Source organism: Sceloporus undulatus, chromosome 1, assembly GCF_019175285.1.
Source record: "Sceloporus undulatus isolate JIND9_A2432 ecotype Alabama chromosome 1, SceUnd_v1.1, whole genome shotgun sequence".
Lineage (NCBI taxonomy): Eukaryota > Metazoa > Chordata > Lepidosauria > Squamata > Phrynosomatidae > Sceloporus > Sceloporus undulatus.
Window position 1 is genome coordinate 35,678,279 of NC_056522.1, and position 26,444 is coordinate 35,704,722.

Genomic DNA, 26,444 nt, shown 5'->3' on the forward strand with positions numbered 1-26,444 from the left:
CTAAGAAGCATGAATTTATAAGAAACGTTGATAGAAGTTATTTGGTCATGTCCTACATTTCCCCCGAAGGTCCTCCATTTCAGGGTGCCTTGTCCTCCTTTGCTCAGGGACGAGGTCCTCCTTTTCCAAGACATGGCCCTCCATTCCAGCCTTTTGTCCAGGAGGAATTCCAAAAGCTCCTCCATTTTTGGAGCAGAACTGACATTTCTGTGTTTTTTTAGCTTTTATGTGGTCGTGCCCTACATGTTTTTCTTGAAGGTCCTACATTTTGCAGAAGCTTGTCCTCCTTTGTCCTCTATCTGGTCACCCTGGCTGCTTGTAGAGAGGAGAGAGAAAAATGTTGAGACTGAAACGGAATCAGATCGAATTAAATCCCTGGAGCAGCAGCAACAGCAGCTGTGAACCTGAGCAGCACGTGGCCACCGCTGAGATCAAAGGAGCCGCGGCCACGCCCTGCGTTCGAAAGGGCGGGGCCCCGCGTTGATTGATGCCTGGAGGGAAGGATGAAAGACCGAACCATGCCTCCTTCTTCTTCGCGATTGGCTGAGACGCTGGCGTTCCACGGCTCCTTATTGGCTGAGACGCGCTGTCGTGGGGATGCATCGGCCTGCGCTGCTCTGAGCATGCGGGAGCCGGTAGGAGTCATTCTGGCAAGGAGTAGGGAAGCGCCAGGAGGCTTTGGGGGTTCTCCCTCTTGGAGAAGGAGGGGAGGGCAGGGCCCAGCGGCAAAAGGAGAGCAAGTGGGGCTGAGGGAGGGAGAGGCCTTGTGGGGCTTTGCAGGTGTCTGGGGTGGAAGGGGACAGGTGAGGTCCAGAGGACACCTGGGGAGGCCCAGGGTGACCTTAGTCAGGCTCTGGCGAGAGGAGGAGCGAGGGAAGGAAGGGGAACTTGTGACTCCGTGGTGGGTGTGGATGTGTGTGTGAATTTAGTGATGCGTGTCTAAACTGGGGGGGGGGGGAAATAATCCTACAACAGTATAGTGGGTGGAAGAAAGAGGAGGGAAAAGAGGAGGAGCAGTTCTCTCCTGTTGTGTGTGTGGAGTAACCTTGCCATAGCCCTGCTCAGCCTTGAGGAAGGTAGTTGTGGAGAAAGAGGGAGCTGTGTGGAGGAGGGGTTCTAGGAAGGAGACTTCCAGTAGGTGGGGATTGCTTGTCTCTAGTTTGGGAAGGGGTGGGAGGGGAATGAGTAGAGGCTAGTTGGAAGGAGAGTGGCTCAAAGATGGGTGGGGAGGGAGTTGATATGGGAGAGCCTGGGGATGGTGGTGAAGAGGGTGGTGAGACTCTGAAGGTGGCAATGGGAGCTCCCTTCCAGCAGAATGGTTGCCTCCCAGGCAAAGAGACTGAGCACATCAGTTGCTCCACGCCTTTGGTAGCCGAGAGCGATGTGGAGGTTAGAAGTGGAGTCCCTTCGTTTCCTAATCTTGAGGACCATTCTGAGGTGGAAGAGATGCTCTCCTCCTCTGCATCAGGCGGGAAGCTGACCCCTCGGCTCTCCAAGCGTCGGCTGGTGGTGCTGGCTATCTTCAGCTTGTACTCCCTGGTGAACGCCTTCCAGTGGATCCAATACAGTATACTGACAAGTATCTTTACACAGTACTACAATGTTTCTAGTTCTCAAATTGATTGGCTCTCAGTGGCATATATGGTGGCATACATTCCTCTGATTTTTCCTGCCACATGGCTGTTGGACATTCGTGGCCTTCGCCTGACTGCTTTGCTGGGTTCTGGACTCAACTGTTTGGGTGCCTGGATTAAGTGTACCAGCGTTCAGCGAAACTTATATCCAGTCACCTTGCTGGCTCAGATCATATGTTCCATCGCTCAGGTCTTTATTTTGGGGCTGCCCTCCCGCATTGCCTCTGTCTGGTTTGGGCCCAAAGAAGTTTCTACTGCCTGCGCTGTAGCTGTTCTGGGAAATCAGGTGAGGGGGATGAATGGTTGATCTTTGGGTTGGATGTGCTTAGAGAGGGATGCTCATGTGAAGAAAGTATGTCTAAGGTGGAGAGAAAAACGAGTAATTTTGCATGGCGTGAAAAGCCTAATAGTATGTTTTGTGTGTACTACATAGTTGCGGATTAATTATAGGAAACTTTTGTCTATATTGATGCTTAAAGCAGCTTTATTTGTGGAAAAGGAAAGTGTTTGAAGCTGAATCATAGTTGGAAGGGACCTTCCAAGTTATCTAGTCCGGTGCTTCTGAAGCTGTTCGATATGATGGACCAGCAATTCCCACCCCCCAACATGCCAGAAACCAGTGCCATGTTTGTGTCATAGTTACAATACTTGTGTAGTGTCCTATAAACTTGCCATGGTCAGGCAGCTAGTGGCTTATAGATTATCACAGACCAACACTCTGAAAAGCACTGATCTAGTCCAAACCCTGCTGATGCAGGATTGTGTTGTAATTTATTACGTTTATCCATGTAGTCTATAAGATTACAAAACAAAACAAAATGACAGGAAGCATTTTACTGCTCTTATTCTGTCTGCCATTCAAACAACTCAGTAAGACTTACATTTTAATCTAGCAACTTTTTGATAGTTGGTTCTGAATAATACAGAAAATATTTAAGAGCAGAAGACAGGGCTAAGATTTGAAATGAGTGTTTACTTGTCACTGTGGGATCTAAAGACACAAGATAGCTCTAGTAGTTTTGCAATTAAGTCATGTGTTTCTGGTAACATTCCTGAGGAGAACTCTAAACATCTACAGACTCAGAATCCCAGATATAGAGTTGCAGTCATTGTAGAGTCAATAAGGTTACCAGTCTATTTGGTATAACCATTAGTAAGAGCAAGATTCACTGGCTGGACAAATAAATGCTTATGGAAAGTATTGTTGTATGAAACTCAGCCAGAAAAGTGAGTTACATAATCTGTATACAACTATTGTTCTAAAAGTAGCCTTGCATTTTAAGTCAGAAAAAGTGGGTTACAGTATTTAAGTACAGTGATCCCAAATAGTCTCATTCATGGCCATCACTTTACAGGTTAATGAAGGAACACTGTTCTTTCAGCCATTCTTTTCTCTTACTTTCATATAATCTGCTATTTTGGTTTCTAAAACTTGTTTTTTACATTGGTGTGTCTTTACAGCTAGGCACAGCAATTGGCTTCTTATTGCCACCAGTCTTAGTTCCAAACACAGCCAATGACATGGATCTCATGGGGTATAACATCCGAAATATGTTCTATGGAACAGCAGCAGTATCCACATTCTTGTTTATCCTAGTAGCACTTGGTAAGTAAAACATACCTGGCGTCATCACGTTGCTAAAAACTGGAGGGAGCAATGCAGTTTGAATTAATATAACTGAAGCATTCTGAATTGAAAGCTGGGTCAGAGGTGAAGCTATGCTTGACCATCCATTTTAAGCCACCAATTCTTATTTAACTAGAAACAGTTAGCAAGAGAAAAGAAACTTTTATATAACTTCTCGTGTTCAGAATGTTGGAAGGGATTTTTGTCTCTTTTTAAGACTTACAATTGTAAACGCAAATCAGTGTTTACCATTTATTTTTGCAGAATATGTTCATGTAAGGTCAGAGGTGTTCAGCCGTGGAACATTGCAAGCAAATGGTTTCCTTTTTTTCCTGAGATTTTTAAAGACTGCTGCCACACTGCATAAATAAAGCAGTTTGACATCACTTTAACCTCCATGGCACAATGCCATTGAATCCTGGGATTTCTAGTTTGCTATGGTACCAGAGTTCTCTGACAGAAAAGGCTAAACATCTTACAAAAATACAGTTTTCAGAATTCCATAGCATTGAGCAATGGCAATTAAAGTGGTGTCAAACTGGATTTTTTACTGCAGTGTCGATGCAGCTAAACAGAGGTTGGATGGCTACCTCTTAGGGATGCTTTAGGTGTGGATTGGCAGGGAGTTGGACTAGATAGCCCTTGGGATCCCTTCCAGCTTCATTTGTGGTGGAGACTGTTCAGATAGCATCTGTATTCTTCACCATTGGCTATGGTATCTAAGGATACTAGCAGTTGCAGTTCAACACAATATGAAAGGTTATGCAATTCCCTGTTGTAAGGGTTGCCATCATGGGTGTAGATATTTAATCTTTTTCCTTTGGGGGTTTAGCTGAAGCTACAAAGAAAAGTTATTACATTTTTTTTGTCTTAACTATCATATTAGGAATGGGCAAAATCTCACTGATGCATTCACACTATTTTGCAGTGCGTGCTTTCACTTTTTTGGCCAGATCTTCTTGGACTTCACTTTTTAAAGTATTTGCATTGGGAATCTTGCTATCGTTTACTTCATGGGTTTTCAAACTGCATTTTAGCACATCCTTGGTAGTGCAAAAACCTATTACAGTGGGACCTCGATATCTGTGGACTTGCCTTCCATCGATTCAAGCGTCCACGGACAGCAAGCCTGCATTGTTCCCAGTGGTGGCATGTGCACATGGCTGCACTGCCATTGGGGCGGTCCCGTTGTCCTCAGTGGCGGTGTGTGCACGTAACCACTTCACCATTGGGGACAACAGAGCTTACCTGAAGTCCCATTCCCATTGTCTCTAATGGTGGTGTGGCTGCATGCATGCACCAGCATTGGGGGCAATGGGGGCTGTCCCTAATGGCAGTGCGGCCATGTGCACACGCCACCAATGGGGTCAGTGGGACTTTAGCATCTGCAGATTTTGGTATTTGCAGGAGTCCAGAATGGATTCCCCATGGATACCGAGGTTCCACTGTAACAGTTTCTCAGGGACTAAATGTGTATCATTATACCTCAAACCACAGAAATGGGAAGAAGAAGAAGAAGCAGAAAGCATATATGCAAAGGGTTTGCATTGGAGAGGAAGGGAAGCAAATCAAAGAAACTAGAGTGTGCAGCTTGTCAAACTGCACTAATATTTATATATCTTTATTATTTACATGTGTAGCCTGCCTTTATCCTCAAGGTGAAAGTAGCACACATGGCTCTGACCTACTTAGTCCATTATTAAAAAGAATAATAACAAGTAGAACTCAGTATGGAAGCTAGAGATGATTCCTGAAGATAGGGATAAAATGTTAGTTACTAAAAACTGAAAGCTTTAAGCAACATTGTGGCAATTCCAAAAGGGAAAAGTATAACTCTTGGATAAATAGTGCAAAGCAGCATCTGCAACACTTGGCAGCAAAGAATGTCTGAAAACAAACAAATTGTAGTCTGAACCTGGGAGGCAATGTGCATAAGCTGGAAAAATAAAGTACTTGGGCATGGTCTCTGCTTTGTGAAGAGAAAAGTATATATAGAAAAGCAGTGAGCAAAGGTGACCCCTTGTCTTTTCTGCCTGACAAAACTCAGAAAGAGTGCTTTCACATATCAAAGTCTCAACACCAATGGTATTCCTAAGAAGAAAATTATGAATCTGGAGTAACTGCATCTTATTCTAAGCTGCTAAATTGCATAGCTTCATATGAATGGCACTGTGGTCTAAATCCAATTTTTAGTCCCAGGTACAGTCTGTTTAATAGAAAGAATAATAATTTAGTAAATCAGTGTTTTAATGAGTTTCATTGATTCAGTGGGTCTACTCGAGTTGAGACTAATTGTTGGGTATAGTCTGCATATCCACACTGTTTTACAATAGGCATTGAAGAAGATATACAACTCATAAATTTGCATATAAATCGCCCTGTGATGAAGAAATATGATGTGCTTTGTAGCATAACAACATGATTTAATATTCTACTAATATTTATATAATGCCAAATAATGACATTTGAGTAATAAAGAATGGGTAGCAAAACTTACATTTGTGTCATTGTCTTTCTAGTGTTTAAGGAAAAACCTAAGTATCCTCCAAGTCAGTCCCAAGCAGTTCTCCTGGATGTATCTACAGAAGATTACTCTTATAAGCAATCAATTGTCAACCTGTTCAAAAATGTTCCTTTTGTTCTTTTGCTGATAAGTTATGGTGAGTATTGGATAATCTTTTTAGACCAGGAGTGGTCAAAGAGTGACCCCAGGGTAAATTTTTGTGCTTCCCAGGGGTCCAGAATACCCCCAAATGCACGCTAGGTGTGGAGGGCATTTCCACCATGGTTGGGGGACTCTTTGATGCCAAAATGTGAAAACACCCCCATACTTCCTGCAGGTGTTCAGGAGCAAAAAATTTTTGGGGGGGGGTGGAAGCAAGTGTGGCCTTCCAATGTCTCCTAGAGGGCTAATGTGGCGCCCTAGCCTTCCACCGTTGCACGCTCCTGATTTAGACTTATATGACATAATTGCCATAACCCCCATGTACTTTTAATAGATAGCATGTAGCATGTATACACATAAATTAATAAAATAATGCCTTATAAATTATCAGAGCAAAATAATAGGAAAAGATGAAAGCCAACCACTATATAGTTCATTTCATTATATGACAATGTTTTAGTTCATTTTTTAAAAAAAATGCATGCAAACACTTTCATTTCCCAAAGATATCTGATATTTTCCTTAAACAGGACAAACACTCAGAAATAAATGGTAGATATCCAAATATTTTATAAATACATGGTGGTTAGAAATGAATGGAGCAAAACCTAATAAGAACAGCTTTACTTTTGCACCATTCTTTTTTAATCACCCTGTAGCAATAGCAAGTACATTTCTGTACCGCTTATCAGTGAACTATTACTCCCCAAGCTGTTTACAGTGTGTAAGCCAATTGCCCACAGCAAGCTGGGTACTCATTTTAGCGACCTATGAATGGCTGAGTGGACCTTGGAGCCCTCCTCTAGGATTGGACTTACAGCGTTCTGGCTGCAGGACCAGCATTTAACCACTGCACCAAAACTGTATAGATATGAACAGGTTTTGCAGCAAAGGTTTTTCATTATATATATTGTTCTTTAAATTTCACTGAAAATTCTGCTCTGTATGATTCTGGCATTCATGCTGAGGCTGGTTTAGTTCTTGCTTAGTTTTTCATGTGAATTATTTCACATTTTAGTGGGCTATCTTACACATAAAACACCACATGCTGCATTTGTTTTTTTCTGTTGGTAGTTCTGGACAGGATTTTAGTGGTCTGCTAAGTGTTGGTTTCCATTGTCATAGTAAGATCACTACATGGATAAGGTTCTTGTGAAATTCACTGCCCTCCTTGCATTAGCAGTGGATCAGTTTAGATGATTCAGCCTTGATGAATGATTGTGTTCAGATTTTGTATAATTTGTATTAGTGGATTTTATCTATTTTTATGAGATGTTTTTCATGATTTTTATATGGTCTGTAAACTGCTTTGATCTATGGAAAAGCGGTATACAAATAAAATGTTTTATTATTATTATTATTATTATTATTGATGATGTAAGGTCTCTGTATTTTATAGTGCATTGTGGGATCTTGCATGTGATTATGGAAACTGTTCAGTTGCAGCCAAAAACAACAATAAAAATACCTGATTGCAGCTATTGACAAACACCACAGTTGCTAGCCAATGTGGTAAATGACTCATTGACAACATACCATATTTCCCAGCTTCTTCACATACTGGTGCTAAAGAAAATGCCTTTTTGTATGTTGCAAGTTCCTAAATTTGCTGAAGGACTTAAAGTGAGTTTTATTTGATTTTATTTCAGTAACCATAGCAATATTTTTAATTGTCTTCTTATAGGAATCATGACTGGAGCTTTTTATTCAGTCTCAACTCTACTAAACCAAATGATAGTATTTCATTATGAGGTAAATTTCTTTAGAATTCCTTGTGAATGATTTCCTTTATTGATGCTTCATTTAAGGATCATTGCTTGGTTCTCATTATGGGCTCAGCAGTGGCATTTTTGCTCAGAGCTGGCAAAGCTCTGACTGGATTAACTTTGTGAATCAAACATTGATATATCTTGGCTGCATGCTAAAGCAATGGAAGGATGGATCTGATCTGTGAATTACTGGTAGGTATGAAATATGGTGTTTGTCTCTTTGTAAGTATTTCCTAGTAACTGAGTTCCGAGGGGAAGGGAGACAATATTAAGGAAGGCGAAAGGGATGGCGAAAATAGTCAAACTGACATAGAGGAAACAAGGCAAACAGTGCAAGGACCCAACAGTGGGAGGCAAAAAAACTTGCACAGGCAGCAAGTAAAAGGGAACCATGGTCTGCGATGTCTCTACACTAATGCACAAAGCATGGGAAATAAGCAAGATGAACTCGAACTCCTAGTACAACAAAGCAAATATGATATAATAGGCATCACTGAAACCTGGTGGGATGAGTCTCATGATTGGAATGTGGAAATAGAGGGGTATAACCTTAAGAGAAATAGGCCAAAAAGGAAAGGAGGAGGAATAGCACTATATGTCAGAGATATTTACACCAGTGAAGAGATCCTGGACATCAATCATGGAAGCCAGGTGGAGAGCATCTGGATAAGAATCAAAGGGGAGGGAAACAACAAGGATGTTACGGTGGGAGTCTACTACAGACCCCCAAGTCAGACTGAGGAATTGGATGATATCTTTCTAGAACAGATGACCACACAGTCAGAAAAGAGAGATGTAGTAGTGATGGGTGACTTCAACTATCCTGATATTTGCTGGAAGTCAAACTCAGCAAAATCCTCAAGGCCTAGCAAATTCCTCACTTGCCTGGAAGACAATTTCATGGTCCAAAAGGTGGAAGAGGCAACAAGGGGGTCAGCTATTTTAGATCTGATCCTAACCAACAAGGATGACTTGGTTAATGGGGTGCAAGTGGTGGGATCATTAGGTGGAAGTGACCATGTTCTCCTGGAGTTTGTAATACAGTGGAAAAGAGAAGCCAGGCATAGTCAGACACGCATCCTAGACTTTAGGAGAGCGGATTTCAGTAAACTTAGAGAAGTATTGAGGGCGATTCCATGGTCAGAAATACTAAAAAATAAAGGAGTTCAGGACGGATGGGACTTTCTCAAAAGGGAGATACTGAAGGCACAATTTCAAACAGTTCCAGTGAGAAAGAAAAATGGGAGGTGTCTCAAGAAACCAGGATGGATGACTAAGGAACTTTCAACTGAGCTAAGTTTGAAACGGAACATGTATAAGAAATGGAAAAAGGGGGAAATCACGAAAAAGGAATTCAAAGAAATAGCAGGCATGTGTAGGGGTAATGTCAGAAAAGCTAAAGCGCAGAACGAACTCAGGCTTGCTAGAGAGGTTAAGAACAATAAAAAGGGCTTTTTTGGATATGTCCGCAGCAAAAGGAAGAAGAAGGAAACGGTAGGGCCACTGCGTGGAGAAGATGGCAAAATGCTAACAGAAGACAGAGAAAAGGCAGAATTACTCAACACCTTCTTTGCCACAGTCTTCTCAGAAAAGGCAAAGGGTGCTCAACCTGAGGATAATGGAGCAGAGGACAGGATAGGGGAATTTCAGCACAGAATAAGTAAAGAGATAGTAGAGGAACACCTTATTAATCTAAATGAATTTAAGTCTCCGGGACCAGATGAACTCCATCCAAGGGTATTAAAAGAACTGGCAAATGTAATATCGGAGCCATTGGCAATAATCTTTGAAAACTCCTGGAAAACAGGAGAGATCCCAGCAGACTGGCGGAGGGCAAACGTTGTCCCCATCTTCAAAAAGGGGAAAAAAGAGGATCCCAACAATTATCGTCCAGTTAGTCTGACATCAGTACTAGGAAAGATTCGGGAGCAGATCATTAAACAGAGAGTCTGTGAACATCTAGAAGGCAATGCCATAATCACAAAAAGTCAACATGGGTTTCAGAGAAACAAGTCATGCCAGTCAAATCTGATCTCTTTCTTTGATAAAATTACCAGCTTGGTAGATGAAGGGAATGCTGTGGATATAGTATATCTTGATTTCAGTAAGGCCTTTGACAAGGTTCCCCATGACATTCTTGCAAACAAGCTTGTAAAATGTGGGCTAGACAAAGGAACTGTTAAATGGATCTGTAATTGGTTGACCGGCCGAACCCAAAGGGTGCTCAACAATGGCTCTTTTTCATCCTGGAGAGAAGTGACCAGTGGGGTCCCACAGGGCTCTGTCCTGGGCCCGGTGCTATTCAACATCTTTATCAATGACCTGGATGACAGAATTGGGAGCATACTTATCAAATTTGCAGATGACACCAAATTAGGGGGAATAGCTAATACCCCAGAGGACAGGATCAAGATTCAAAATGACCTGAATAGACTAGAAAGCTGGGCCAAAGCTAACAAAATGAACTTCAACACGGAGAAATGTAAGGTATTGCACTTAGGGCGGAAAAATAAAATGCACAGATATAGGATGGGTGACACCTGGCTGAATGAAACTACGTGTGAAAGGGATCTAGGAGTCCAAGTAGACCACAAGTTGAACATGAGTGAACATTGTGATGCGGCAGCTAAAAAGGCCAATGCTATTTTAGGCTGCATCAATAGAAGTATAATGTCTAGATCAAGAGAAGTAATGGTGCCACTCTATTCTGCTCTGGTCAGGACCCACCTAGAATATTGTGTCCAGTTCTGGGCACCACAATTCAGAAAGGACATTGAGAAACTGGAGCATGTCCAAAGGAGGGCGACAAAAATGGTGAAGGGTCTGGAAACCATGCCCTATGAGGAACGACTTAGGGAGCTGGGGATGTTTAGCCTGGAGAAAAGAAGGTTAAGAGGCGATATGATAGCCCTGTTTAAATATTTGAAAGGATGTCATGTTGAAGAGGGAGCAAGCTTGTTTTCTGCTGCTCCAGAGAACAGGACCTGGAACAATGGATGCAAGCTACAGGAAAAGAGATTCCACCTGAACATTAGGAGGAACTTCCTGACAGTAAGGGCTGTTCGACAGTGGAATGCACTTCCTCGGAAGGTGATAGAGTCTCCTTCCTTGGCGGTCTTTAAACAGAGGCTGGATGGCCATCTGTCAGGGATGCTTTGATTTGGATTTCCTGCATGGCAGGGGGTTGGACTGGATGGCCCTTGCGGTCTCTTCCAACTCTACGATTCTATGATTCTATGATTCTATGATTCTAATACACAAGTCCATCTTCTGTCTTCTGAAGGCATCTCCTAAATCTTTCACAGCCCAGAGATATTAGGCAACATCAGATTTTACCATTTTGTGATTTTTAATTTTGGCTGCCTTTTTAAAAATTCTGTGATTGATAATGCAGAAGTCTGTTTTAATGACATTTAAGTCTTTTTAACAAACTATGAGGCAACATCTTTTGCAGTGCAATAATAGCAGTTTTTCTTTCACTGACTGATCTTAAATATTCTCTTAATATGTATTAACCCATCTGTAAATGATAGTGATATTTATCCATTAGACTTTATCTACAGAAGTGGTGGCCATATTTTTTTACTTAATGATGTTAAGAGCTTATCATTTATGAGACAATAAGGGTTGCATTCAGGTAGGAGAGAGATTCTATGTGCATTTTCACTGTAGTAGAAACAACATTGCTTATACATAGTTCCAAAACTGTTTTATTTAAAGGGAGAAGAAGTGAATGCAGGAAGGATTGGCCTGACACTTGTGGTAGCTGGAATGGTGGGCTCAATTATTTGTGGCTTATGGCTGGATCACACCAAAACATACAAGTAAGTCTGCAAGTGGAGAAATTAGTCATTATAGCTTGTTTGTTCTTTCGCTGTGGTTAGCTTGCTTCCTGTAGTTGCTGTAGGTTCTCCGTATGTTGTTGGACTGTGACTTCCATCAATCTTAACCAGCATAGCTAGTGGTGGAAGATGCCATGGTGTGTGGTTGGAAATGAGCATCATGATGCCACTTATCCCCTGTTTTGTATGGTTATGCATGGGCTTCGGTGCAAAAATCCTGCCCTAGTTCAGATGATTTTGCAAGGCTTCATACATTATAGCTTATGAAGGTGGAGCTCCTTAACAGCCAGGTCCTCCTCCACCCCTTCCATCTTCCTGTTGTACACTGGCTTTGGAACAAAGATTCTGGAGTGTATTAAGCCAAGTGTCCAGTTAATGTTCAGTCAGATCTTAACAGCTTGTGTGTAATTTAATAAACAACTTAAAAAAACAATCCAGGACTTGGTGATTAAAATTATATGATGGGATGATGTTAGATAAACTAACACAAGCACTTAGAGACAAACCAGAAGAACAATTCCTGAGTGAATGGAGCAAAGTAATCAAGTTTTTTAGAAAATAACAGGAGAAAATGACAGTAAGATAGTAAGATAATGTTTCCTTGATGCTTTCCCCCCTCTTTTTAGAGATAGGATCCACAGTGTAGAAACAAATTAAGGAAGTCACTTATCCATGATTTAATTGGTTATTGGTAGGAAGGAAGTCAGTGTGTATGCGTTGAGGATGTTGGTTTGGATGAATTTATGTCTGAAGGTATGAAGATGTGAGATGGTAGAAGTATATGGAAGATTAGTATAATAATAGATATACTGAAGATTGCATATATTTAAGTTAGGGAAAGTTATGTAATGATGTAATGATGTGTTATTGTTTACATGTTTTATGTATGTTTGTTATTTGATTTATGTATATTTGTTTTTTTCTTTTTGTTTTAATAAAGTATTTTAATAATTTAAATAAAAAAAAAAACAACCCAGGACAGATCTTAAGCTAACATTCTGAAATTCTGATGTTGCTGAAAACTCAGACTCAATAGAGGCCAGAATTGTTGGGCTCCCTCATTAATGGGATTCAGAGGAAAAATTAGCATAGCTATTTTAGAGGGCACTTTTGTGGGCAGAGAACTACTTTCTGTAATTAGTTATATTGGGCTCTTTTACTGTTGTTGTTCTTAGAATGATGATTTTTATGTTATTATCTTGGTAAGTACCTTATGAATACTGAAAGATGGAAAAGCATAATGTTATTATTTTAAATAAATGATATCAATAGTGAAACTCTGTACAGGATAGAGGAGAGTGATGGATAGTACAGTATGGGCCCGTACAGACAGACTAAAATAAAGCTGCTTTGGGTCACTTTGGAGCTATGCTGTTTAAATGATGCATGTGTCCTAAGAGGCCAGGATCCACACCAAAGCTGTACTCCAGTCCTAAGGACTGGAGCACACATTTCGTGCGGCTTCTGGCCTCTTAAGATGTATGTGTGCATCATTTAAACAGCATACCTCCAAAGTGACATGAAGCAGCTTTATTTTGGCCTATCTATGGTGCTTTCTGCACCGCCATTTGGGACGTCCGGAGGACGTCCCATTTTAAAAAAGGGGCGTCTCTTATAGACGCCCCTGGGCCTAGTATGGACTCCGTCCGTACAAGATGGCGCCGGCCCTTCTACATGGCCGGCGCCATCTTTGCGTATCGGACGCTGAGCGTCCGTACGCATCATGCCGCTTGTGACGTAGCGAGCGCGCCCCTGGCGCCTCGCTACATCACAAACACGACGGAAAAAGAAGCTCAATTTTGGAGCTTCTTTTTCGGTCCGCGCGGGAGTCGGGCCGTGTGAAGGCTCTGACTCCCCTGCGGACCTACTGGCGGCGGCGGCAGACCGCCGCAAAGCAGCGGTCTGTACCCCGCCTATGTCTATGTTTGCTATGCAAAGCAGGTTAATTAAAACTAAGCAATAAGAATAATACAGATGTGATCTGTAATTGACAAGGTTGTGTTTCTTTATGTTGACTTTGTGCTCTTTTCATAGGCAGACAACATTAATTGTGTACATCCTCTCATTTGTCGGGATGGTTGTATTTACATTCACCTTGGATTGTGGACACCTTATAGTTGTATTTGTGACGGGTGGAGTGCTTGGGTAAGGATGTGCAAAGCATTAAGAAAATATGCTATTCTACTTTCTTGAGCAGGTTAAGTAATCTTTATAAAACTTGTGTTTTAAAGTCTTGTGAGTTTTCTAGAAGGTTCACTCAGTTATGCATGGGTTTTTAAAACTGGATGTTAAAGCTGGTGGTAATGAAGTGCAAAGAACACAGCAAAATACATTGTTTTTACAGCCCAAGAGCAATAAATAGACATTAATAATTGCTTTTGATGCATGGTCTTTAAGTGCTGTTGTTAATTTGAATTTTGTATTTTTATGACAGCTTCTTTATGACTGGTTACCTTCCCCTTGGTTTTGAATATGCTGTGGAAATTACATACCCAGAGTCTGAAGGCACCTCATCGGGGCTTTTGAATGCTTCAGCACAGGTAATGAGGGAATACTTTGTAAAGCTTTTTCCTAAATAAATAGCACTCTTTTCTGAGTTCAGATAGGTCACAGTCTTGTAACACAGAGATTTATCTAGTGCTTAAAAATATCATGGAAGTTTGACATAGCTAGTTAAAATAAAAAGAGAAGAATCTTTGCTTCTTTGCATCTTTCAGAATACATTTGAGCCGTTTTTAAAGCTTGGAGCATCTTTGTTGATAATATTCAGAAGCCACTGTGTAGGCATTTAAAATTGCATGAGCATATTTTTAGTTACTTTCATTAAAACTGTATCAAACTGTGGAATAAATCAAGTCGTGGTCATAATATCAATACTCTTGTCATAAGTACCAATATGTTTTAGCTTTCCTTTCCCCAACTCCTGTCCTTTCTGCTTAGAATGCAAGCAGAGTTTACTTAGCTTTTTCTCCACTGGAACTTTTAGTTCCTTTGGTGGACTGTGAGACATTCTTCCTTTCGCATTGTTGCACACATCAGCAAAATGAGAAAATTACTGTGCTGTATCAGTATGGTGAGAATATGCTATGCTCCCCTCTACGTATAATGGTTAATACAAATCTATTAGTATGGTATGGGTGGGAAATCAAAACTGATTAAGATGAGGGAACAATGTTTTTGATAGCAGATGGTATAATTGTAGTGCTTTTTGGCATGTGCTGACTGAACAGAGATAACAGTGTTTGTATCAATAATTTTTAAAAAGCTCCCAGATCTGCATCTGCAAAAATCAGTTTTTTAAAAAGCCAGACAATAATCCTGGGCTTAAAATCTAAAACAGAATGCAAAGGAAAGAAAGGTAAGAGGAAAACAGACTCAGACACCAGTTGTAATAACTGGAAATTTCTTATAATGTCCAGTTTGTGAAGGACAGAAACCCAATGGAGCTGGTCTCCAGCAGAGCCACGAAATTGGTGCTGCAGCATAAGCCTTGTGAACAAATACTGTGCAGTTCCTTTTTCTGATAGTCATTGTTAAACAACTACAGATCTTCTGGTTGAGAACTTGAAATACTTTCTTGCATATTCATTACAGATATTTGGGATCCTCTTTACATTGATTCAAGGAAAGCTCACAACAGACTACAACCCCCGTGCAGGAAACATTTTTCTCTTTGTGTGGATGTTTATAGGTATCATTTTAACAGGTAATTAGTTAAATTTCTTTCAGATTAATGTATAATGTCTTATTCCTACAGGAAAATTGTCAGTAAGACATATAGTAGTTCCCCTCAAAGATTTAATTCATTTGTTCACTTTCTGTATGTGTTTGTTTTAATGACTACAGGTTTTTTATATTTTTCAAATTCTATATATTAATAGAAAATAACTCTTGAGAATAATAATAATAAAAAAAATTAATAAAAAAGCCCAGTTTAATTTCCAAAAAGATGTTGGGGTAAAGGAAAATCAGTAACGTTAATAAAGCAGCAGCTTGCTTCCCTTTGACTTCAAAGGGGAAAGTGGAAGTGGAGAGGAAATGGCAGGTCAGTAGTCTAAGGTCATTATCACATGGACCTCGTCTTGCCACAATCACATAAGTAAAAGGAAACAAACATACTAGCTGGAGAAAATTAAATTTCCACACGTCTCTGCAGTAACAGAAGATACTGTTTTTGCCATCGATGGTCCCTTGTGCTCGCTTCCACACTCCTTAACCCTGTCTTCCTGACCTGTGGCCTGCCCAGTATGGTTTTAATTGTTGTTTTTTAACACAGTTCCAGAGTTATGCTAATGCAATTTAATTTTTTAAAAACCCAGTAGAAATAGGGGAGAAAGAAAAAACGAAAACAGCCTGCTTGGGAATAGCAAGGGACACGGGGGACAAGGGAGAAGAGAAGACACTGACACCATATGACTGCCAGTTTTGCACCTGTGGATTAATGAAACAACAGTGTGATTGGGAGATTATTGATGAGTTTTCCCTGTCAATGAAAAGGGACACTCTTTTAGCATGTACTGTAGATTAATGTATAGGTTAGTTAAGCAAAAGATAAGGAAGATAGAACAGAAATATTAAACTATTGAAAAAATAAATGGTTTGATATGTGATGACAATTGGTCAAAATCTGTAAATAACAGATCAGAGAAACTAAGGATGTAAAATTATGAACTCTGAAATCAATGAAAATAAATGAAAAAAAATATTTTTGCAAACTGGATTATCAGAGGAACATATTGAAGCAAAATGAAGATTGTAAATTAGTAATGGACATGTAATGAACTGTCTGAATATAACAAAACCGTTACTGTTTTTCCTGGATTTTTATAAATAAATACTTAAAAAAAGAAAAGGGACAGTAAGGGCCGGAACAGACAGCCCTTTAAAGCTGCTGTCCGAGTGGCTTGAGAGCATGGCTCCGAAGCTGCCCGGAAGCTGGGCAGCTGCCCAAATGTGGGCGGCTTCAAGATGCTCTGGTGGCATGGCATTTACACACATTTACACAGCCAGCTTCAAGTCGCCCCTTCTTGCCAGTCTGTTCCAACATTAACAGTGCTTCAAAGGCATAGCAGCAGCAAGACAGAGATGTTGTGTGATTAGTATTTTCAAAAATACTATTCTCCAATTTTAATTATGATTTAAAAGCCTTGTGTGATAATGTTCTAAATAAGAGGGAACTAATTTCTAGCCTTTCAGTAATTCTGTACATAAACCTAGTTTCTCTACATAACGCTTCAATGAGTTGTTAAAACCTCACTGCTTCTAGTTTTTTCATATTGGAAAGTCGGTTCTCATGCTATCTGAAATCAGTCAGATGATCAGCCTTCATGCTGTCATGTTTTTCCATTGCCTATACTAAAGCATTTCCTCCCCTGTTTCTTATGTTGCCGAGTGCTTTTTATCATGCTGGATCATGCACCTACTAATTTTAATGTATAAGTCCCTGGAAAGCCTTGTTTAGTACTGGTAGTGATTTCAGTATACAATGAATATTTTACGTCTATAAATATCTTACATAGGAGTAGTCTCTTGAATCCCAAGTAAACATCCTGTAAATAGTGAAAAACTTATCCAGCAGAATAATTACTGCATTGGAATTTATATGCAGTTCTTTCTTTCTTTCAGCTTTAATCAAATCAGATTTGCGGAGGCACAGTGTGAATTCAGGGATAAATGTTGACATTAAATCTGTAAGTAGTTTTAATCTTTTAATTTGCTGGCATGATTAGCTACTAAATCTGACACTTGGTGTAAAACTATTAATGCTATTACAGTGCTGGTTGCTTCAAGTAACCAATTAGACTTGCCATTATTTAAAGTGCTGTGTATTTTTTCTAGTAGATTGTCTTTTTAAAAATGTTTTGGCCATAAGGAGTCTCAAAAGCAAAGGTGTTATTTGTTGTGTGTCTGTAGTATCTTCCATATGTGGATATATTTTCCCAGCTTTTCTTCCCAAACTACTTTTCTAGAATGGGTGGGAACTGGAAACAACTGGGAAGCTGTTAGAAATGTTTGAAAGCTTCTATGTGTTAATGGCACTGCTTTGATTCATCATTTGCATCTGTTAATGGTTTCAATAAGGCTAGCTCACAAAGTTATTTTTAGGATTGTAGTTAGTAGTGACTTTAAAAAGACAGGAATATTTTTCACTTGTTTTGTGTCCATTCTTTATTATTCTAGTTGGAAGTTATAAAAGTACTTCTTTCTAGCCTGCTTGTAAATAAGATAAATATTAAAATTTGTACAGTTAGTCCTCTGCAGGTTAGCTATCTGCAGATTGGAGCACCCACAGGTGGCCCTGCCCCATTATCCTCAATGACAGAGCATGCATAAAAAATAATGGGACTTGAGCTCCTGCACTTTTTTGTATCAGTGATGGTGGTGATGGTGGTGGTGTCTGGAATGAAGCCTCCACTGATTCAGAGGCCCAACTGTAGTAAATAATATAAATGTGTACAAATAATGTAAAAGTGTTCTGTTTGCACTAAGTTATTCTCTGATTTTGTTGTTGATTGGTGGTGTTATTATTTAATGCCTTTGCTCAAAGTATATAGAATATTATCAGTGATATCAAGGGGAACCTACCAGGAATTAATTACTGATTGAATCAATTTTATCTCTGTTATTTCTCTCACAGATGTCAGTTGATTCTCCTATAGAAGATGTACTCAATAAAACTGCACCAAAAAGCCAGTCTGAAACAAACATTTAAACAGAGGAATGTTAAAGATCTTCAGTTGTTGCATTATACCAAATGAAAATAGTTTGATCGCAAGACCTATATGCCTGAAGGTAGAGCTATGTGCTATCAGTGATAATACCATGCAATTTGCTTATGAAGTAAAATGCCCATACTCCATTGGTGTCACATTTTAGTATTTCAGAGACTATATTGGCAGTTTTCATCATTTTTTAAAATTTGCATGGATAAAGGATTTCTAGGAATCTGTGGACTTTCAAAAATATATGAGAGCAATTCAGTTTTATGACACGTCACAGGTTCTGATTAAAATAGCACAGCGGTTCTCTTTTCCTCCTCATAGCCCAAAGATCTACCTCCTAGCTCTTTGGAGCAGGTTTTTTGGTGCATGTGAAGGGTCCCACTGAAAGTGTGAATTACCTCCTTCTCACACTGATTCTGTTTTTTCTGTGAAAGCAGATATCCAGAATTGAACACAGCCCGTGAAATGTGTGCACTGAATAGATTGTCATAAATTAAGGGAGTGGTTTTTTTAACTTGGATTTTTACTGTAAATATTTTAGAAATATTAAACTGCCTTTCTGGTGGGGAGGCATTGCACAACAAACAGTATAAGAATTTCAAATTTTTGAATGTGTTATACTGTAAATTTTATTTGCCATTTCTGTTGGCTTTAAAAGGATCATGGTTTATGAAATTTCTCAATATGTGTGAAGGACCTGCATAAATATATATTTTCTGGAAATACTTTATGGCCTGTTATTTAAAAGATAAAGGCTGTATTGATTTGTGAACAACAGAATCTCTAGATTCTCATTTATTCCGACTTCTTTTCCTTTGCATTCTGAAAATGCAGACATACATATTTCTGTAGCTTGGGAATGGCAACAAAGCATTGCCAAATCTTTCAAATGCCCATGTCCACAGCCGTTCTCCACTTGTTCATGAATGTGTGTTAGTGAACAGCACTGTCTTCTTTTAATAGGCATTATCAAGTGAATTGGCAATTAAACAAAAAATTACAAGAGCACACAGTGAGTCTCTGCTATTTTACCTTGTCACAGATATGTGCAGGTTTACAAGAGTATTGTGCCTTCTAGTGAATCATGTAACAGAAGAACAAGGACTCACTTCTAAGATTTTATGTACATTCCCTTTTACATTTAAGGGAATATACCAGTGTGTGTATATGTTCTGATTGGTGGAAGTTTGTCAATTCTTCTTATGTGTCTGGAAATATTAACAGTGATGTTCTTCCATCATGGTATCCCTTTAGTTCAATTTGCATGGAAGTAAATAATGATTAACAATTTTTCCTACTTTTAAAAGAAAGCTTAAAGTGAAAGGTCTGTTGCTTTTCCTGAGCTTACTGATGCTGCTATTCTCAATTCTCAAATCTATAGGGACAGTTTCTCTTCTATTTGATGGGGAAGATAAATTTTCTCCTGTGAATTCTTCTGATATAATAGTATAAGTGCATCTATTCTGCAGCATCACTAAGCTTAAGAAAAAAGATATGATCCCCCGAAAATAGACTCATTAAGCCCAACTGTCTGAAATGGGAGAAACCTTCATTTTTAAAATCAACTTACCTGGCTGGATTGTATTCCATGTTGCTGAGAAAATTTAGAACATTTCTGAGACAATACTTATTAAAATAGTGTGTCTGTGTTTACTGAACCTCTCTTATGTAAGCAGTCTTGTACTCATACTCTGACTTCTCAGCCTTTCCAGTGGGGCATGTAATCTTTTGCTAAGCACAATTGCCTCCTTTCTCCATGACCTCAGTGATATAGAGATACTATTTTTGCCTTGTCCTGTTATTGTTACACTTGACATGAACATCACTTTAGTAGCAATCAGTATATTAACAATATGTATAACTTACTAAAATGCTACTAGTTTACTAATCACTAGAACTAGTTACTAGTTCCTCAGTATACTTCAGGGATGATCCCATGTCAGAATATAGTAAGGCTGACATTTAGACTACAGCACCTGTGTCTGTTAAGCATTAAATTCTGGGCTGTACAGATTCTGAAGAACGGCTTATCTGAGCACTGTTGTGTTTGAGTAGAAAAAACTGTGTAGGAAGATATTTACCCATACCCTCAAAAACATGCAAATGGAAGATACACATGTTTACTCAAAGTAAGCTCTAGTGCTGTGACTAGAGCTCTAGAAGGTTCTATAGATGCTGTGCTGGTGTTGTATAGTGAACCTGTGGTAATGCACATAACTTCCAGGTTAGGAAAAAATTACCCTAATATATGAGCATATTCATATTTTAAATTTGTCTCCTGGCTTTTATTTTTTAGGAGTATGTGGTTAGCTTCATTGATCTGAGGCATAGTCAGTGCTTAACAGTGCACTGTCTTCTTTTAATAGGCATTATCAAAATGAAGCTATTTTCATCCATTGTCTGTTCTATGTACAACTGGATGACAAGCTAAAAAAAGGCCTCCCCCAAATCTGGTTTTGCAAAGATAGGTTCAATATTTTTCTGAACATGATTGCTCTTGAACACAGGAGGGACAGCTTGCATCCACAATGATGTAGCATTAAAAAGGCCGGTATACTCCACACTTTTTCTTAGCTTTAGTATGGACTTTAGGGCTAAAGAGATGCTAGTTTCTTTCTTTGCAGCATTCAGTTCATAATTTAGAAACCTTAATCCTTTTAAGTCCCTTTTTTGTGTCTTTTGCTAAAGTACAAAGTTACTCTTTACAAATTGCAAACTCGAAATACATTTGACATGCCAGAGGGCCCACTGAGCTTTTGAAAACAAAGCATTCATGTAATGAGGGCTTAATTGCAGCTAAAATGGATTGATCCTGAAGCAAGGCCATGCACGCTCTTAACCTGAACTTGGCAAATTGTTTTTCTGGTCAAATCAAATGTAAAATATGGGGGAATGCTTGCAAGTTCAAATTAATGAAATATCTTATTTTTTAAATAATATAGGTTCATGATCATTTTATTGGTTGGCTAACGTAGCTTCCTCAATATGTGTTAATTTGTATGTGCTGAATTGAGTTAGTTCAACAGAACAGGTTGTCCAAATCTTCTTACTGAGGATTAGGAACTGATACATTTTGTCAGTGGTGGAGACTCATCTTTGTTCCCTACTTTAGTAGTATCGAACTTTCTCAGGTTGACAAATTATCATACAACTCAATGTGGCCCTCAATTTGGCTCCCCTCCCCAAAAATGGCCACTTGTACCCCAGAAACCTCTAGAGGTGGTAATTGGCAGTATAGACATCTGCTTTAGTGGGGAAACTACCATTCAGTTTCTTCCTGTTTTGAAAAAGCCTCCATGGATCTAAAGGAGGAAGAAGAATGACCTGGAATGGTCACTTGTCCTCCCTGGAGGCACAGTCTGCCATTCTATCGTTGGGAAAGCTGCAGGTCAGCTTGCCCCAAAATAGCAGGTGTGAGGGAGTGTAGTCTTGGGAGAAGAGTGGAAGCTGATCCTGACTCTTAGAAGTTGCCTACTCATAGTTTAAATTGTGAGTGGGTTGATATGTTATATTCTCAAAAAGTGAACATACATAACTTTTAATGGTTTTAAACTATTGCATAATTTTAAAATATGCAATGCCATCCATATTATGGAGCTTCAGTGAGCTGAATGTTTCGCCTGTGTAACTTCATTTGTGTGTTTTTGGACCAATGTTGATTGTTCTAAATCAATGGCCCCCAAACTGTGCCTGATTTTGGACTTGGGCTCCCAGAATCCCACACTATTAGCCAACATGGCTGAGGCTTCTGGGAACTGAAGTCCAAAATCTCTTAAAGGGTACAGTTTGGGTACTGCTGCTCTACATCATCAAAACAAACAAACAAACCTTGATACTGGTTCTAGTGCTCTTTGCAAATGTTCACTATTACAGTATTTTCTCCCAAGTCAACCAAATTTTCGAGCAAATGTGTAATGTGTTTGCATATCTGGTGAGACAGAACTGCCTTTGCAAAAGTCTGCCATAGTACCTTCAAATTTGGCAGTATGTCTAGAATTTATGCAGCTCAGTATTCTTTACAATCTTGTAAGACATGCTCATGTTTAAAAATTGTGTGTTCTGAAATGCACATTTTTCTCTATTATAAAAATATAAGTGTCTCCTCCATTAATGCCAACTTTTATGCCAACCATAAGATGAGTATTATTGCATTTTTCTTTGCTAACTCTCAGAAAGAATAAAAAAGTTGAAGTCATTTTAAAGGTAAATAGTGGCACTGCTGAATCCAGAAACCAGGTCCTCAAGACCTATAGACCAAAGGTGAAAGGGGTGAGAATGTCATCCTCCAGATGTTGCTAGATTATAAATCCTATCATTCTTTAATACTGTCTCTGCTGGTTTTTGGTGGTTGAAATTTGCAGTCTGACAACTAGAGGACTGCATAATTCTAACCCTGGTGTAAACAAATGTTTCAGCCTTGTAACTAGTCCGAGAAAGACTATCTCTATGGCCCATTGATTACTCAGCTTCATTTTGAGACTGCTTGGCTCATGCTATGTTATCTTGTTTGCCATACCAATGTTATTGACCTGTGGTACAGATGTCTTTCCAAATGTTTATGTATCTGTCTACTTGATCTCAATAACTCTTTAGCATTCTGACAGCAAAATGGACCACCTATCTGCCAGCTGTGCAACATCAGAAAGACAGATTTAACCAAATCTGAACCTTAAGTTCTCACAACATGTTTACCAGTGTATTTAATGGAGTCAGATGTAAGTAATACAATCCTGGAGTGTCTTAAAATAGTTGCCTCAATTCAAGTTTGTAAACTCAGTGTCAGTTGTTGTAGCCAGCTATCTATGTCATAATTTTGACTTTCTGAAAGTAGAAATGATGAAATTTTCTGTGCTCCTTGTGGGCCATATGGGTGTAAATGGGAGAACACGAATATTGAAATGACTGTAAACTGGGCAAACAAAATGGAACCCTCCAAATGTTATACTGTAACACCAAGTATCCATCACCATTGCATATGCTGACTAGGAGCCAAGGGATGATGGTCATTGCAGTCTAACAATTTTAGAGAGTTGAATTTTGGCCACTCCTGATATGTACAATACCTCTGTCAATGGGTGCTGTGTGTCACCAATTATTCTAAGTTCAGTGACTTTTTAAAAAAGAGGGCCCATATTCTCACTGCTGCTGTCATATGTCTGCTGGACGTATTTGCCACAATCACTGTGATATTGTAAAATTTGCTATAAAAAGTTGATTTTTTAAAAAAATACTTTTTTGATACTCTTTTTTTGTTAGCTATCCATATTGCATTCAAAAGTTTTGCTCATTTTCTGTGTCATTCAGCAGTATCTGTCTGCTATTTTCAAGGCATAAAAATGACCTGGGACCCATGCATACTATACAATTATAGCACTATCTTCCATTTTAACTCTCATGGCAACTTCCCATGGAATCTTGGGATATGCAGTTTAGTGGGAGCATATAAAATTTTCAGAGAGTTCTAGTGCCTGACTGAAGCACAAGTTCCAGGATTCCATTGGATTTTTTCCATTACAGTAAACAGTTGCATTATGGTGCTATATTTGTAGTGTAAAAGGGCCCCTGGTTTCTGGATGGTACCAAACAACACTATGTACCAACTGTCCATACCGTGGTCTCGTTTTCAGATCTGTCAAGTCCTGTGCTATAAATATTTCCAGAAAGACTAAATACTAGACCAAACCATTAAGGCTAGGGTCCCGCGTGAAGATGTAACTAGTGCTTTGGATTTGGTCTATTTGTTGCAGATTCTTTCTCTGTCTATTTGCCAGTATGGATGTAGTTTTGGAGAAGTCTCAGTATAAAAAGGGTCAAGTGGTAGTCCGCAGAGCTGTGGTGAGAACTGTAAGACTATGAAATACTTTCCCCACTGCAAGCGTTCCCACTGATTATTGTCACAAAAAATAAATACAGTCCCTCTTCCTAACTAACTTTTCATCTAGTTAATAATGGAATATGGAATATTATATCTGTTTCGTATGAAAGATTAATACATGTTTAATTATAGTGTAAGATAAAAGGATTGACTGCCTCAAACAATACCTATACCGTGGCTGTCTTAATGCATGAGTATGATATAATCTGATGTTTAGAAATACATCAAGGGTGCCAGCAATTGACAAATTTAAAGTCTAGTTCTTTGCCAGAAAACAGAATATAAATTTTTACCTATTTAGATATAATAGTGGCAGAAAAGAAGGCTTTAATATCAGTCAGTAGCCTGCATTTAGGACAGTCCTCCAAAGTTAAATTTGCATTTGTAATAATGATCAAGTAATGAAGATTAGGGTTATCCTGTAATGGGGTCTTAGGCAGCAGTCCTTTATAGCTAGGCCAGTGTCTGAGGGGCTATAGGAAGGAGCAAAAATGACTCTCTAAAGTTTTCAGTGGCGCTCCAACCTCAGAGCTTAGATGCTTCTTTTCAACAAGTCTTTGGTTCTCAGCCAACCTCCTCTCCCTATTAGAATTCCAGCCTTCAAGCAAGGAGGAAAAGGCATATTGTGTTGGTGGGAGACTATATGAAACTGCTGAAACCACAGTCTTCTCAGGTTCCAGCTATGCCCTCAAAATAGAATAGGTGGAATGTAGTTTACCCCCCAAATTTCGGGGGTGGGAGCAAAATTATATTTAAAAACAAAATAAAAATAGTCCTGTGGAGGGACAGGGCTATTAATGAATGGCTCCTTCATTTAGTTAATTTTTTACCTTAGTGGCAAAAGCTTGTAGGGCTTTTAGGGCCCATACAGACAGGCCAAAATAAAGCTGCTTCGGGTCACTTTGGAGGTATGCTGTTTACACATGTCCTAAAGATCGGGAAACTGGGCCAAAGCCACATTAACCAGCCCTTAGGCTGGAGTGTGGCTTTGGTGTGGGCTTCTGGACTCTTAGGTTGCATGCATCATTTAAACAGCATACCTCCAAAGTGACCCGAAGCAGCTTTATTTTGGCCTGTCTGTATGGGGCCTTAGATAGTATTGAGTGTCCTTTCATTAGAGCTTTAGCTCCCTTAATGTTGTGTTCCTAAAACAAATATATAGTGTATATGACTCAGGAAGTGTATAATAGTTACTACAAACCTGAAGAAGCCAAACTGCTCCAATGCTCTTGCAGAATTGTTATCCTAGCCATGATTTTTGCTAAGGCAAAAACCCATTAACTCCACAGTTGAGATGGTTACAGGTCAGCAAATGAAGAATTAGAGAAGAAAAACATCCCTGTCCTCTTGAATGTATTTGTACTGTAACTCAATTTGTATTGTTTGTACTTGCCTGTATTGGGGTATCTCTATAGCTGTACTACTAAATAAAAGTATTGTAGAAAGAGTGCCATGTTTGTTTGTTTGTTTGTTTGCTATACATGTTTTCCTGAACTTTATTATTCTGAATTTGAGCTGATTTCATCAGTATTTTGCATGGATAATGTGAATCATTTAGAAAACCTTTATATCAACATTATGTTTTAGAGGTCACTATTTTTTATTAGCTCACCAATTCATGTCCTCTATCAAACTACATTATGTTTATAGTTTTTTTTGGGGGGGGGGGGGGTTCAGGCTATGTGGCCATGTTCTAGATGGGGTTATTCCTTGTTTGTTTAAAGATGTTTGTTTAAAGATGTGGCAGAGGTGTTTCCATAAGAGCTGAACAGTAATAATCCCTGAAGACTGCTGACCTGGAATGCCCTGCTGCATTTATGTAGCAATAAAAAGACATAACATAGCTTATTGCTCGATAAGCTCCATGTACTGCAACAGCAAAACTTTTAACCAGTAATTCAGACCACATACTGACCAACTTTACTGCAACTGAATAAAAACTATTGAAGTCCAAATATTGCCTGAAAGCAACTTTGATGATTCCAGCAGAAGGCCTGTCAAATAACACATTTCATTTAACTGCTTTAATTATGAAGATATAAACTCTTATAAATGAATTCCGTGCAAAAATGTGTTGGCACATGTCAGCATCAATTATGCAAAGTCACAGTAGATACCCTAGGGAAGAAATGCAAATAAAAAATCTGCAATAGGTGGTGCAAACTGTAAGAGCTGTGAAAGTACTCTTACAATGACTCAAAGGTATTCATGGATATCATAGCAGATTCCAGTGTTTTCTCTGGAATGAAACAAGGTAAATTAATACAACATCAGATATAAGAAGTGCTTGATGTACATTAAGAGGACATA

The 26,444-nt window shown here is 39.2% G+C and overlaps 1 protein-coding gene across 2 annotated transcripts; it reads left to right on the top strand.

Moving 5' to 3' along the window:
• The first annotated feature begins 647 nt into the window (after nucleotides 1-647).
• On the top strand, nucleotides 648-25,048 carry FLVCR1 (FLVCR heme transporter 1). 2 transcript variants are annotated; one of them, XM_042444893.1, is made up of 10 exons: nucleotides 649-1,920; nucleotides 3,096-3,240; nucleotides 5,781-5,921; nucleotides 7,611-7,678; nucleotides 11,416-11,519; nucleotides 13,572-13,682; nucleotides 13,972-14,077; nucleotides 15,132-15,243; nucleotides 17,163-17,227; nucleotides 18,175-25,048. In XM_042444893.1, exons 1-10 carry the CDS (start codon nucleotides 1,219-1,221, stop codon nucleotides 18,247-18,249), a joined length of 1,629 nt encoding a protein of 542 aa, XP_042300827.1. In that variant the 5' UTR covers nucleotides 649-1,218; the 3' UTR covers nucleotides 18,250-25,048. The 2 variants fall into 2 exon arrangements, with proteins under 2 accessions (XP_042300829.1, XP_042300827.1); XM_042444895.1 differs by lacking the exon at nucleotides 13,572-13,682 and having other exon boundaries at nucleotides 648-1,920.
• The last annotated feature ends 1,396 nt before the right edge of the window (nucleotides 25,049-26,444 follow it).